The following is a 14,473-nucleotide window of genomic DNA, read 5'->3' on the forward strand; positions in this document are numbered from 1 at the left end:
TGATTATTGATCTAGAGATTGGCTATTAACCTACTGGTGGCAAGGAACATCCTTTATCACTATCAATTCACAATAAATTCTTGGTCTCTAAAGCTTTCAAGAAGCATGGGAGGATTGATGGATGGATTCCTCAAAGCCCACCCAGTGACCCTCGAGGCTCCCTCCAGCCCTCAGGACACCGTCTTTCCCCACCCACCCTCCTTCACGTGGCCACGTGTTTCTGGCCCAGCCTCTGCAGAGCTTCCTTCACATCCTTGTTCCGCAGACTGTAGATGAGCGGGTTGAGCATTGGAATGACCAGGGTGTAGAAGACGGATACCACCTTGCCCTGCTCCATGGAATCTATAGCTCCTGGCTGGGCATACATGACAAAGAGGGTCCCATAAAACAGGGAGACCACAGTCATGTGGGAGCCACAGGTCGAGAAGAGCTTACGTCGGCCAGCCGCAGAGCGCATCCTGAGGATGGTCACAGTGATGTAGCCATAGGACACCAGGACCACGAGAGTGGTGCCCACAATGATGAGCCCACAGAATCCAAACATGACCAGTTTATTGAGGGCTGTGTCAGTGCAGGCTAGGCGGAGAAGGGGGGGCACATCACAGAAGAAGTGGTTAATGCGATGAGACCTGCAGAACGGGAGGTGGAACGTGAAGCTAGTCTGCACGATGGAGTTGAGGCAGCCTCCACAGTAGCAGCCCAATACGAGGCAGGTGCAGGCTGAGGGGTGCATGGTGATGGGGTAGCGGAGGGGACTGCAGATGGCCATGAAGCGGTCATAGGCCATGACAGCCAGTAGGAAACCCTCAGAAGTAGCAAAAAGGGACAAGAAGAAGAACTGTGTGGTGCAGCTTGTGAAGGTGATGTGCTTAGTGGAAGAGAAAAAATTGGTGAGGGACTTGGGAGCGATGACAGATGAGTAGCAAAGGTCAAGGAAGGAGAGGTTCTTGAGGAAGAAGTACATGGGGGAGTGGAGGCGGGTGTCCAGGGTGATGACCATGATCATGGTGAGGTTCCCCAGGACTGTGACCATGTAAAATATCAGGAACACCAAAAAGAGCAGGGCCTGGACCTCAGGGCCACCCTCAAATCCCATCAGCTCAAAATCCTGCCAGGAGACACCTGAGAGGTTTCCATTTCTTTGGAGTGGCATGGCCCTGAGCAAGGACATAGGGGCAAAGGGAAGGCAGGAGACAGCAGGAGAAAGCAGGTCACATTTGGACTGTCTGATGTCCCCCTGGAGAACAAGGACCACTGGAGTCACATTGCTCTCACTCCTATAGGAACAACCATGATTATTCAGCTTCCAGATGGACTCAAGTGGCCTAAAAAGGCAATATTTATTATGGTTAATTATACAATGGATGAGCACTGGACCCCATTCCAGGGGAGTCTGAGATTTTCTTCTGGCCCTGGCAAACTTAGGATCCATGGTATAAGGACAGCATTAAAGGCTGCCTGTCCTCTTATGACTTAATGCTCTCCACCTCACAAGTGTTGCCCCCTCCTTGGGGCCATTTCTGTGCTGTTACATGCATCTGATCTCACACTGTCCATACCATGTTCCTATTTCATTATCTCAAGTCATGTCTATTGCACACCCCTTAGGACACTGTTCCCCATCACCATGTCCCTGAATTGGAGTCTGAGCCTGGTGGTATTCCATTAGTGAGATCTTTGCATCCTTGAGGACCCACAATATCCAGGCATTAGACACACCGTGGAAATGGATGGTTACCTCTGATCATCTCAGCAGAAGGATGGGGAGCTGTGGCATGCATGGAAGATGGAATGCCCTCTTCTCTTCTCTGAATCAGTCCATTCCTGAACTCTTCAGCTTCCATCCCCAGCCCTGGGACTTTAGGCAGTCCCCACACTTTTCTACCTGGGAAACAGATTCCCTCTTTTTCCTAGTCCCATCTGGATCTTCTGAAATTTTCTCCTTCCCATCTTATCACAGAATAGGCCCCATGAGCATCCTGTGAGTGGGCTGACCCTGCAAAAATGATGAATCCCAGGTAAATTGTGGAATCCAGTAGGAATATGGAAGGAATCATACTTAGATAAAGGAAGGATGAAAGAATGGTCTAAATGGAAGGGGTAGACAGACCATGGGCATTACAAAGACTTGCCCTCTGAACTTCAAGAGTGTGTGGGAGGGTGGACATTACAAGTGCAGGGGACACCTGCAGGGCCCCTCCTGACCTGACATTTCTCAGATGATGCTGACCTTTGGCTGGTCATTGAGGAACCAGATATTCAACAGAAATGGGAAAGGATGGTTTAGCCTACCTTCCTCCCCAGGAGAGTGCCCCTCCATCCCCTCAGCATGGAACTGTCTGCATGATTCTCAGGCCAAGTCACCCTGAACTCTGGACCTTGCATGGACACATGAGGCTACAGGGCTGCAGGTGCACAGGAGGAGTAGGAAGGGACTGCCCAGCAAATTCCTGGCAGTAACCCTGGGATGCACTTGGGTTGGGTGGATGCAGTTGTCAGTCCCTCTTGTGCACGCCCACTGCCCTCTTGCACAGGGGGGACACTGGGGGGGTAGAGAGTCCCATCTGTCCAATACCATCTCTCTTTTGTAGTTTTCTCTACTGTGACCACAAGCTTTTCAGTTTCACGATTTTATGATCATTTTTTAGGCAATCAATCCTAACATACCCTTTGTAAGTCTGAATATTGTCTAAGTTGTCTCCATAAGATGCTGAAACATAGAAATTTCCATCCCCGTGAAAAAGAATTGGGATTCTGCTGGATGCTGAGTGGAGTCTCCAGGTCCACATGGACAGCAGCTGCAATTCCAGTGTGAGCCCCAAGTGAACGCAGTTAAGGGACCCTGTAATGTTCCCTACTGTATGCTCGCTGTCCCCCTGTCCTTCCCCCTAGTAGAGTGAGGTCCAGTCTCCTGCAGCTTTGCCCCCAGGAGGAGCTTGTTAGAAAGGCAGAATCTGCCACCCACCCAGACCTACTAACTCAGGACCTGCACTGGAACAGCCCACCGAGGGTATGAACCCAGATGAGTGTGCGGGGCAGTGCTCGCCATGAGCCTTATACCCCAGGTCAGGCTTCAGCTGTACTTCAGGCACTAACCCTTGAGCACCTCCTGTCCACACAGCCCTGCACCCCCTTCACCAAGGTCTCTTTCTATTTCTGGCAGGCCTGATGGTGGATACCTTGACCTTACCTTTTCCAGATGACGGTCAGGAGTCACACTCAGTCACACCAGGGCCTGTGCTCTAAGGTGACCGGTGCTCCTGACCCCTGGTCTGTGTGATGATGATGCAGCAGACTCTGAGGACCAATAGTGTCTCCTGATTTGGCCTGGCTCCCTCAGCAGTGGAGTGAGAGTGCAAGGGTCCAAGATTGGGCCCTGGGTCCCAATGAGAGCTGGTCCAGTACTCTGGCTACTGGCTGCAGGACATCTGCCTGCATCTTTGGTGGAATAAGAATGGACACAGCTCAGTTCTGCTCTGCAGCTGCACCTCCTGTGTCATCCAGGTGCCTTTTCAAGGACCCCGCACATCAGGGTCACTCAGCTGGGGAGATTCTTCCCATCATGCCTGGGACTTGGGGCCTCACATGGCCAATTAAGGGAGAACTGGGTCCCTGCAGTGCCTAGGGCTGCCAACTCTCTGCATCCTGTTGCCAAATCTTCTCTATTCTCCTGACCTCTAAAATAGGAGTGGGAGCCTGAAGCCCTCAGGGTCCCTGGAGGTGTCACAGGACAAATTGCAGACAACTAAGAGGGGTCCCCAGGCCCCCAGTGTGAAGACCTTACTCCCTACTCTTCTCCTTGCTCCACTGCAGTGTGTTGGCATGAGGAAAGGGATGCATGGGGGCATGGGTCCTGGGCAGCAGGACAGCCAGTTATGCCCCAATTGAGACATTCTGCTTCCTCCTGGACCACTGATCTGGGGGAAATTACTTTACTTTTATGAAGTTATGGAGTTGCATAAGACCATCCCCCATTCCCTTTAAGTTCTTATTTTATTGTTTTCAGGTGTTTCAATTTATTTAAGTCCATAACAAATGCATGCTTGAGGAAATTCAAGGAATTAGGAAGTGACAGAACTAAAAGGAAATGTTCTCACCTTTAATCCTGTGGAATCTTCCCCTTTAGCAGTCCCAGATGTATGTCTGCAGTTGGTGGGTTGTGTTTTATGCATTTTTAATAAACTGGACCACATCATTCATTAGCCCTGCATTTGGGGTTTCAGTTGAAAACATTTCCTGCATGTCTTGGTAAGTCAGAACTGTAGTTTTGATGTCCCCACATGTGCCTTTCCATGAGCACATGACAGTATCTCCATCACCCTCTGACTGACCTTGGTTTATATTCTTTCTGTCATGAACAAGCACACCACATGTGCCAAACTCATGTTTAATATTTGAATAGAAAGTCACCAAGTTGTCCTAATGACAAACTAGAGCACTGCATCCATGAACTCTCTGAGAATCAATGGCATGGGTTGAACATACATGAAAAACAAGGCTGTGTAGAAGATGGTGATTACCATGAGGTGGGATGCACAGGTGGAGAAGGCTCTTCAGTGGCTGATAGTGGAGGGGATGTGCAGGACAGCCAAGGAGATGTGGACATAGGACAGCATAGTGGCCATGAGTAGGATAACCAAGATGATGAAGGCCAGGATGAAGTGGACCAGTTCTACAGTTGAGAAATCTGTGCAGGCTAGCTTGAGGATGTGGGACATGTCACAGAAGTGGTTCAGGATATTGGAGTTACAACACATGGTACTGGAGATAAAGTTGATCTTGACCACAGAGATGGTGAAGTCACTCACAAAGGAAAAGCCCACGACCTGGAAACAGAAGCCAGTGGACATGATGACTGCATAGTGCAGGGGGTGGCAGATGGCCACATAGTGGTCCTAGGCCATGGAAGCCAGAAGGACACACTCAGTGAACACTGGAGAACTGAAAAAAATAGAGCTGAGTCGTGCATCCTATGAAGGAGATATGTTTGCACTGCAGGAGGAACCTGTCCAGCATCTTGGGGTTGATGTCACACACATACCAGATCTCCAAAGAGGACATGATACTGAGAAAGTAGTATGTGGGCCAATGGAGAGAGTTGCTGCTCTAGATGGTGAGGATGATGGCCAGGTTCTCCACCAGGACAAAGAGGGTTATGAGCCCAGGGGCTGTGGGGAAGCCCAACGGGGTGAACTCCCTGACGTTGGTGACATTCTCTCCTCTCATTGTTTGGTCCTTAAGACCTACGTGTCTGCAAAACATTATTGTGTAAGAGTAAAAGGCTGAGTAATTATCAAATTTATTTAGAAGAGTAGGGCTCACCTCAGACTAAATTGTCTTTTAAACAGAAAAACTGTGTTGGAGGACTGTCAATTTCTGACTTTAAAGCATATTACTTAGCTACAGTGATAAAAACTGCATGTTACTGGTATAAAGATAGACATATTGGCAAGTGGAACTGATTTGAGAACAGAGAAATAGATACTCACGTCTATGGTCAAGTGATTTTTGACAAGGCTTACAAACCCACCCAGATGTACCAGAATACTCTATTCAACAACTGATGCTGGGAGAACTGGATATCTATATCTAAAAGAAAGAGGACCCCTACCTCACACCTTATATAAGAATTAACTCAATATCTAAATATAAAAGCTACAATCAAAAAACTTGTAGAAGAAAATATAGGGAAATATTTTTAAGACATTGTGGTAGAGTTTTAGGAACCCACAAAGCAGGTTTCTGTACATTGATCTGGAGAGAGTGCAGCAAGAGGAGTGCTTGCTCAAGGTAAAACCATGGGATTCTGACACTAGAGCTGGAAGCTCTGGGAAGGTAAAACCCTTCCCCTAGAGCTGATAGCTCCAGCATCTGCTGAATACTGCTGATTGCACAGTGGTGTTCCCAAGCCCCATGTTTCCCACACGTGATCCCCAAACCTGTGTTCCCTGAACCTTGCATTCCCTGAACCCCACATTCCCCAAAATCCACATTTCCCAAGCCTGCATTTTCCAAGCCTGTGTTCCCTAAACCCAGCACTCCCCAAATCCCAGCATTCCCCTAGCCCTCTAGTCTCAGACAAATTCTGAGAGCAAGAGGGTTTTGGTGAGGGGTGCAGAGGGGCCCAAGGAGTGCAGGCTTAAATGTCTGGTCCTGGAGGCGGGGCAAGATGGCATCTGAGTGAGTGCACCTTATAATCTCTCCTGCAAAGAAGCAGCTGAGTAGGGTTGGAATTTTGCTGGACCAGGCTATTTTGGGTATTTGCAGGGCAAGAGATGTCTGGATATCGATTTAATGGGATGGTGACAGAGAAGATTCATGTAAAAGGTAGAATTTTGGGTCTCTTTCACAGAGATCAGGGCTGTGTGTGGGACGCTTCCCCCTGGGGAGGGTGGCATGGCAGCAGCGATTCCTGGAGGCTTTGCTGTGCTGGGGAATTCCCAAGCCCTGAGTGGGCTATTCGGGGGCTTGCAGGGTGGGAGGTGTCTGGAAGTCGATTTGGTGAGACAGAGACGGAGGAATTCTTGTGAGATGTGGAATTTTGGGTTTCTGACACGGAGATCAGAGCTTCTGGCAACAGCCCATTCCCCTAGGGCAGATGGCCCATCTGTGGCATCCCCAAACTGCTTATAGTACAGCGGTGCTCCCAGAAGGCTGTTTTGGGGGCTTGCAGGGTGGGAGGTGTCTGAAAGTAAATTTGGTGAGACAGAGATGGAGGCATTCTTGTGAGATGTGGAATTTTGAGTTTCTGACATGGCTTCTGGCTAGAGCCCCTCCCCGTAGGGATGGTGGTCCATCTGCTGCAGTCCCTGAATTGTCTGTAGTACAGCGGTGCCCCAGCAGGCTGTTTCAGGGGCTAGCAGGGAGGGAGGTGTCCTGAAGTCAACTTGGTGCAACAGTGAGAGAAGAGACTCTTGTGAGAGGGAGAATTTTGGGTTTCTGACACAGAGGTCAGAGTTTGTGGGTGTGACCCTTCCCCATAGGGCTGGTGCCCAGGTGCAGGGATCCCTGAAGACTGTGTTGCACAGCAGTGTGCCCAGGCTCCCTGTTAACTGGATTTGTGGTTCCAGGTCTGTGTCCCCTAAACCCTGGTGGCCCACACCCCAGAGACTCACACCTCTTGAGTCTGCAATATCACAGACTACCCATCCCTGAATCTACCATGCCCTGAGGACAATCTGAGGTCCCTGATTGTCCTACCCCTCAGCGTTTGTGTGGGTTTTTTTTTCCTTTTTCTCTTTTTTCTTTTTTTTTTTTTAATTTTCTTCATAGCTAATATTGCATTATCTCCTGGTCTTTTCTCCCATTGTATCCCCCAAGGTCCTTTTTTGTTTATTTAGGTTTTTTTTTCTTTCTTCTGTTCTTTTTATTGCTTGTTTCCCTCCCTTTTCTCTGCCAACCCCCCTTTTCTCTTCTTTTTTTTTCTTTTCTCTCTTTTTCTTCTTATTTTATTTTATTTTATTTATACAATAGGTATTGCAGGGAGTGCCTCACATTTCCTGTTTCCTCATCCTCCATTTCCTCATTTCTCTGTGAATTGATTTTAGCCACCTACACTATCCCATTTCCCCCACATCTTGATATTCTCCATCATCTACTGTATCTCTTACATTCCACCTCCCTTTCTTTGGTCCACAAATTGTCTAACATTTAATTTCTAATATCTTTGTTCTGTTTTCTGTCTTTTATCCACTCTTGATGATATTTTCTTTCTTTTCTTTTTCCCTCTCTCATGAAAACACTGGCTTTTTAATTCATACTATATTCCTCCCCATATTCAGTTGACTACCTCATTATAGGTACTCTACTTACGGCTATAACTCTACACAACTTACATGAATCTAATATCCATTCTCCCAGATTTCATATTGTTGCTTGGTTAATATTTATTAACAATACTACTTTAAACATTTTCTTTTCTTACACAATTTCCTTTTCCTGGCCCTAATATTTTCCTTCAAAGTGAACTCAGCCAGCAACAAGAAATTAGAATGAGAAGAACAAAGTGAAAAAGATAACATATAACACTTACACAAACACAACAACTAATTAATCTCCAAGACTAGACAAAGAAGCTAAGGAACTGATTAAACCTGTCAAGATAAAATGATGACCAGACAGCAACAAAAAACTACAAACTAAACAAGTAATCAGGGAAACATGGCTGAATCCAATGAACAAACTAAAAACCAGGAAGGGGAGCAGAACTTCAGACAAGTAATTAAAGATCTCAGAACATATATTAGAGACCAACTTAATGAAGTAAAGGAAGAGTTTAACAATACGAAGAAAACACTTGGAGAGGAAATTGCAGACATATGCAAAAATATAACAGATATGATGGGAATGAACACCAGAATTCAAGAAATCAAAAATACTCTCGCAGCAAATACCAGCAAATTAGAAGAGGCAGAGGAGAGAATTAGCGGTGTGGAAGACAGTACATTGGAAATCAAACAGATAGTAGAATTGATCAATAAAAAGATAGAAAAAATCCAGCTAGGACTTAGGGACCTGAATGACAATGCAAAACGCACAAACATACATATTATAGGCATCCCAGAAGAAGAGAAGGGAAAGGGGACAGAAGGGGAGTTGCAGGAAATAATGGCTGAAAACTTCCCAAATCTACTGAGAGATGGATGTACATGTCCAGGAAGCACAATGCACCCCAAACATCATAAACCCCAACAGGCCCACCCCAAGACATATACCTGTCAAATTATCCAATGCTCAAGACAAAGAGAAAATTCTGAAGGCAGCAAGAGAAAAGAAAACCATCACACACAAGGGAGGCTCCGTAAGATTAAGTGCTGATTTCTCATCTGAAACCATGGATGCAAGAAGGCAGTGGTATGATAAAGTCAAGGACTAAAAGAAAAAAAATTTCCAACCAGGAATGCTCTACCCAGCTAAACTAGCACTCAAAAATGATGGAGAGTTCAAAATATTAACAGATAAACAGAAATTCAAAGAGCATGCCAACAAGAAACCTCCCCTTCAAGAAATACTAAAGGAATTCTTCAGGAAGAAAGGAAAAAGCAGGAGAGGCAGAGTTAGAGGAGAGCAAACAATAACCAAAAAAAAAGTCAAGAGTAGTTATAATAATATCAGACAAAATGGACTTTAAATGCGAAAGAATTGTGAGAGACAAAGAAGGATACTACATATTAGTGAAAGGGACAATCACTCAAGAAGAAAGAGCAATTATAAATATTTATGTTCCTATCAAGGGTGCCTCCAAATATGTGAGGCAAACACTGGAAAAACTAAGTGAAAGAATAGATGCCTCTACAATTTTAGTGGGAGATTTTAATATATCACTATCAACTTTGGACAGAATATCTCAAAAGAAAATCACTAAAGAAACAAAATATTTGAACAGTATATTAGAGGAGCTGGATCTAATAGATATATACAGATCATTACACCCGAATACAGCAGGATATACATTTCTCTCAAGTGCACATGGATCATTCTCCAAGATAGACCATATGCTAGGCCACAAAGAAAGGCTTAATGAATTCAGAAAGATTGAAATCTTACAAAATAATATCACTGACCAAGACAGAGTGAAGCAGGAAATCTGCAAGGGCCAGAGGCCGAGATTTCACACCAAAATATGGAAATTAAACAGTACACTCTTAGAAAAACAGTGGGTCAAAGAGGAAATCTCAAAAGAAATTAATAACTACCTTGAAACTAATAAAAATGATAAGACAACATACCAAAACTTATGGGATGCAGCAAAAGCAGTAGGGAGAGGGAAATTTATAGCCATATATTCAGACATCAAAAAAGAAGAAAGAGCAAAAATTGAAGAACTAACTGCACATTTGGAGTAATTAGTAAAATAAATAAATAAATAAAGTAACCCCACAGGAAGAAGAAAGAAAGAAAGAACAAAGATAAGAGCAGAACTAAATGAAATAGAAAATAAGAAAGCACTTGAAAGTATAAACAAGACCAAGAGCTGGTTCTTTTAGAAGATCAATAAAATTGACAAACCCTTAGCAAGACTAACAAAGAAAAAAAGAGAGAAGATTCAAATATGCAAAATAAGAAATGAGAAAGGAGATGTCACCACTGACCCCACAGAAATAGAGACTATCATAAGAGGATACTTTGAAAAACTATATTCCAACAAAAATCACTGCGGTCACCCCTCGGGCTGAAGTGTGGTTTGCTGGCCTGGCGGGGGAGCAGCCGCGGCAGGCCAAGCCGCTGCCCCATAATAGGGTGGCTGGTCGGACTCACCGCCACCCCTGAAGGAAGCTCGGCATGGGCGCAGAGTGCCCTCGGGTCTCCCCTTCTCGGCAACCATGCATCTGCGGCCGCCCCTCCTCCCAGATGGCGCCACCCGATGCCTTGTGGGGCGGCACCCTTCTTCTTCCTTCTCCCTGCACAGGCGCAGGGCAGAAAAATCCAGTCTACCCTTTTCCCCTCCCCCGACAGCAGCAACAGCCAGGTGTGGGCGGAAAAATCCAGCCCGCCCTTTTCCCTTCCCCCGACAGCAGCAACAGCCAGGCGTGGGCGGGAAACTCCAGTCTGCCCTCCACCCCAGCAACAGCAGCCACCAATCCCTAAACCCTGCCCCTTCCCCCAGCAACAGCGACAGCCAATCCCTAACCACCACCCCTCCCCCATCCAGTACCGCCCACTGACCTTTCTCCGGCAACCAATCAGAACAGGGCGTGGCTTCGACCAATCAGCCTTCCCCAGCCCCTATAAAACTGTTGCCTCTCCCTCAATAAAGTGGACTTGCGTGTTTACCTTGTCTCCGCGGTAGTTCTTCTGCCATGTGCCCTCCAGTCCTGAGAGCCCCCGACAAGGGCCTGGCCTTCCTTGTCCCCAGTTCGTCGCCTGCTTCTCCAGGCGACCCCGTCAGCCGAACCGCGCAACCCCTGTGAGACCGATCCCTCGTCTGCTGCCGGACCGACCCCTTGTCCCAAGTGGGACCGACCCCTCGTCCCGAGCAGGACCGACCCCTCGTCCAGAGCTGGACCGACCCCTCGTCCGCAGCCAGACCCCACCTCTACCGACCGAGCAAGCCGCCGCAGTTGGCGCCCAACATGGGGCAAAGCAACCCCACCACAGCACAACATGGGGCAAAGCAACCCCACCACAGCCTCACTCCATAACCTGGCGGCCCCCCCCTCTCTTCTCACCGTGGGACTTCTCTCGTGCAACATTGCTGCTACCTGAGCCTTGGCTACCTCATACGATCCACGGCGGTCTGGGAGAATCGCTGGATGGCTTTCTCCTTCCATGTCGGGGGCTTATACCGACCCGCTATGATTAAGAGGAGCCTTGGATTTCTCGGGAGCGCACGCTTGCACGTCTGAAGTAATCCTACCACAGCCCTACGCCCTCCTCTCTTCTCACCTTGGGACTTCTCTCGTGCAACATTGCTGCTACCTGAGCCTTGGCTACCTCATATGATCCACGGTGGTCTGGGAGAATTGCTGGATGGCTTTCTCCTTCCATGTCGGGGGCTTATACCGACCCGCTATGATTAAGAGGAGCCTTGGATTTCTCGGGAGCACGCGCTTGCACGTCTGAAGTAACCCTACCATAGCTCTACGCCCTCCTCTCTTCTCACCCCTATCTTTTCGCTCTGCATTGCTGCTCCTGAACCTTGGTGACCTCATATGATCCACGGCGGTCTGGGAGAATCGCTGGATGGCTTTCTCCTTCCATGTCGGGGGCTTATACTGACCCGCTATGATTAAGAGGCACCAATAAAACTCTCAGGAGTGTGTGCCTGAGCACCTCCTCTCCTGCCTTCACCTCTGCCTCCTCCCCTCTGCGCTTGCTCCCATTTGCCTTGCTCCACTGCTCGTCGTCCCGCCCTCCCCTCATCGGGGCCTTCTCTTGGCCCGCGACCACCGTCGGAGTCCCATCGGCTCCGACCCCTCGTCTCACCACGCACCTCGGCTCCCATCGCCGCGCTCTCAAGATAAGGGCCCCTTTTCTTATCGGCTCCAAAAGGCCATTAGCAATGGGTAACATCCTATCTGCTAAGCAAGCCCCACAAATTCGGGCCCTCGCTGGTCTCCTAGACACTCACCGGTGTAAGATCTCTTTGAAACAGCTCCAAGTATATTGGGACCTTCTTCTCCCCTTTAATCCGTGGCTTACCACGTGTCAGCTTTGGGACCCGGACACCTATACTCGCCTTATAGATAGGGTCACTTTTGCTGTGGAGCAGGAAGGTAAAAGATTCCCTCCTGGCTTATTACAGGCAACATGAAGTCCAGAAGAAATCTTGAAGGGTATAATCTATGATATGCTATATAAAAAAGGATTTAAAAGCAGCTATACCAAGAAAGTAAGAGTTATGAGTCAACTGTAAATATATATTCCTGTTAATGTGTTGTAATTGTTCTGTGTTTGTCTGTCTGTTCTTTCAATGTCAACATATATTATGATACCTCCGGATGGTAAATATAAATTACTAGAAATCTTTAAAAGAGCTCTATTCAAATGGCCAAAAATTAAATAAGTGTTTATATTAATACTTAAGTTTATTATATTAATACATAAGTTTAAATGTTAATAAGATATCTACAATTAAAAAAAAATTGTAAGTCTTAATTAACAAAATTAACTGTACGTCTTCATAAAAAGTTGTTCTTGCCTAGATTAAAATGAATAACTTATTTTTCTTCACAGGATAATATAAAGAATGTAAAACTTATATGAATATTAAAAAGGTTAAAAGTTTGTAAAAATGCTAACGGAAATGTAATAAGTTTTGCAAAAAGACGTATTTTGTCCTAAAGTAGGATGGCTAATTTTTCATAAACTCTTGAAACTTAATTTGCATGCCGCAAGTGTAAAAGGTATTGTGATAACTTTACGTAAGGGAATGTGTTCTGTAAAGATAAAATTTATCTTCAATAGTCTATATGGTTATAAATAATAATAAAAGGTTTAATAAAGCATTGTTTACATTAAGGTATTAAATGGCTAATTCCAAAAGGTCATTCTTAAATATATATATATAAAACTGAATTGATGATAATAATAATAAAAGGTAATTTTATAACAGGAAAGATTAACAGCAACCAAGCTCCCCTGCCAACTTGCTTTTAGGAAATGGTTTCTAATATTGCATGCTACTAAGTATTTAAAGAAAAGTTATTCTTAAGGAAACAGAAGATGATTTTGTCTTTGCAGCCATTGTCTATTTAGCAACACCCCTCGCTATCGGCCTAGCCACTGTTGCGCTGGACGATTGGAACCTTAAACAAAGACTCCTCCTCACTGTCATCTTCCTATCTATCGTTACTATATTTACTGCCCTCATTCTCCTTCATTTATAAAGCAGTCTCCTACAAACCACAAAGCTTCTGTCTTAAACATACCATTCTCAACCCTATCCTCTAAATGATCTTCTCACTTCCCCCACAGCCTTTAATACTTTATTTCTTCCTCATAACCTTTGCTTTCTTGATAATATTTTCTGCCATCTGTCTAGCCGCTACTGCCCCAGAAGATTGGAACCTCGGCCAACGAATTCTACTCTCCATCGCCTTTCTGTTTATTATCCTCTTTTATGCTTTACTCCTTATCTTTCTCCCATAATGACTTCACCAAGCCTCCTCTTGTCCAAAACCGTCACCCTTCTTTTCCTCACACTCCCCATTGCACTCACCAACCCCAGCCATCAGCCTTTTAATTGGCCAGTAAGCCTCTGGCAGGAAAAAGTAATCCTCTCCTACAATGTCTTTGCTGCCAAGGAGAGATCAACTACCTGCAACGCGCTGTCATCCTGGACTTTTAACAGCACATGGAACTTATAGCCACGAAGATCAATGAGAATTGGACATTGGCCACCCTTGCTTGCAACGGCAAGATACCACCCCCTAAATTGTACATTTATATCCCCGTCATAATCACCTCCCTCTTCAGCCCCACTTCCCTCATTGCTAACTGCCTCTTGGGCCTCGGCTACTTGTTGCTGCTGCCATCCTGGCCCTTATTTGAAAAGAAGGGGGAAATGCGGTCACCACTCGGGCTGAAGTGTGGTTTGCTGGCCTGGCGGGGGAGCAGCCGCAGCAGGCCAAGCCGCTGCCCCCATAATAGGGTGGCTGGTCAGACTCACCGCCACCCCTGAAGGAAGCTCGGCATGGGCGCAGAGTGCCCTCGGGTCTCCCCTTCTCAGCAGCCATGCTTCTGCGGCCACCCCTCCTCCCAGATGGCGCCACCCGATGCCTTGTGGGGCGGCGCCCTTCTTCTTCCTTCTCCCTGCGCAGGCGCAGGGCAGAAAAATCCAGTCTACCCTTTTCCCCTCCCCCGACAGCAGCAACAGCCAGGTGTGGGCGGAAAACTCCAGTCTGCCCTCCACCCCAGCAACAGCAGCCACCAATCCCTAAACCCTGCCCCTTCCCCCAGCAACAGCAACAGCCAATCCCTAACCACCACCCCTCCCCCATCCGGTACCGCCCACTGACCTTTCGCTGGCAAC

The 14,473-nt window shown here is 46.7% G+C and overlaps 1 protein-coding gene and 1 pseudogene across 1 annotated transcript; both read right to left on the bottom strand.

Moving 5' to 3' along the window:
* Positions 1–202: 202 nt before the first annotated feature.
* On the bottom strand, positions 203–1,153 carry LOC101428573 (olfactory receptor 9S13-like). The gene has a single exon (XM_004473941.3). It carries the CDS (start codon positions 1,151–1,153, stop codon positions 203–205), a length of 951 nt encoding a protein of 316 aa, XP_004473998.3.
* Positions 1,154–4,430: 3,277 nt separating this feature from the next.
* On the bottom strand, positions 4,431–5,226 carry LOC105746731 (olfactory receptor 6B3-like; annotated as a pseudogene).
* Between the last annotated feature and the right edge of the window lie 9,247 nt (positions 5,227–14,473).

The sequence above is a fragment of the Dasypus novemcinctus genome, chromosome 7 (assembly GCF_030445035.2).
Source record: "Dasypus novemcinctus isolate mDasNov1 chromosome 7, mDasNov1.1.hap2, whole genome shotgun sequence".
Classification (NCBI taxonomy): Eukaryota; Metazoa; Chordata; class Mammalia; order Cingulata; family Dasypodidae; genus Dasypus; species Dasypus novemcinctus.

Coding starts and splice junctions, on each gene's coding strand:
- LOC101428573 (XM_004473941.3), bottom strand. CDS start 1,153: ATGCCACTCCAAAGAAATGGAAACCTCTCAGGTGTCTCCTGGCAGGAT.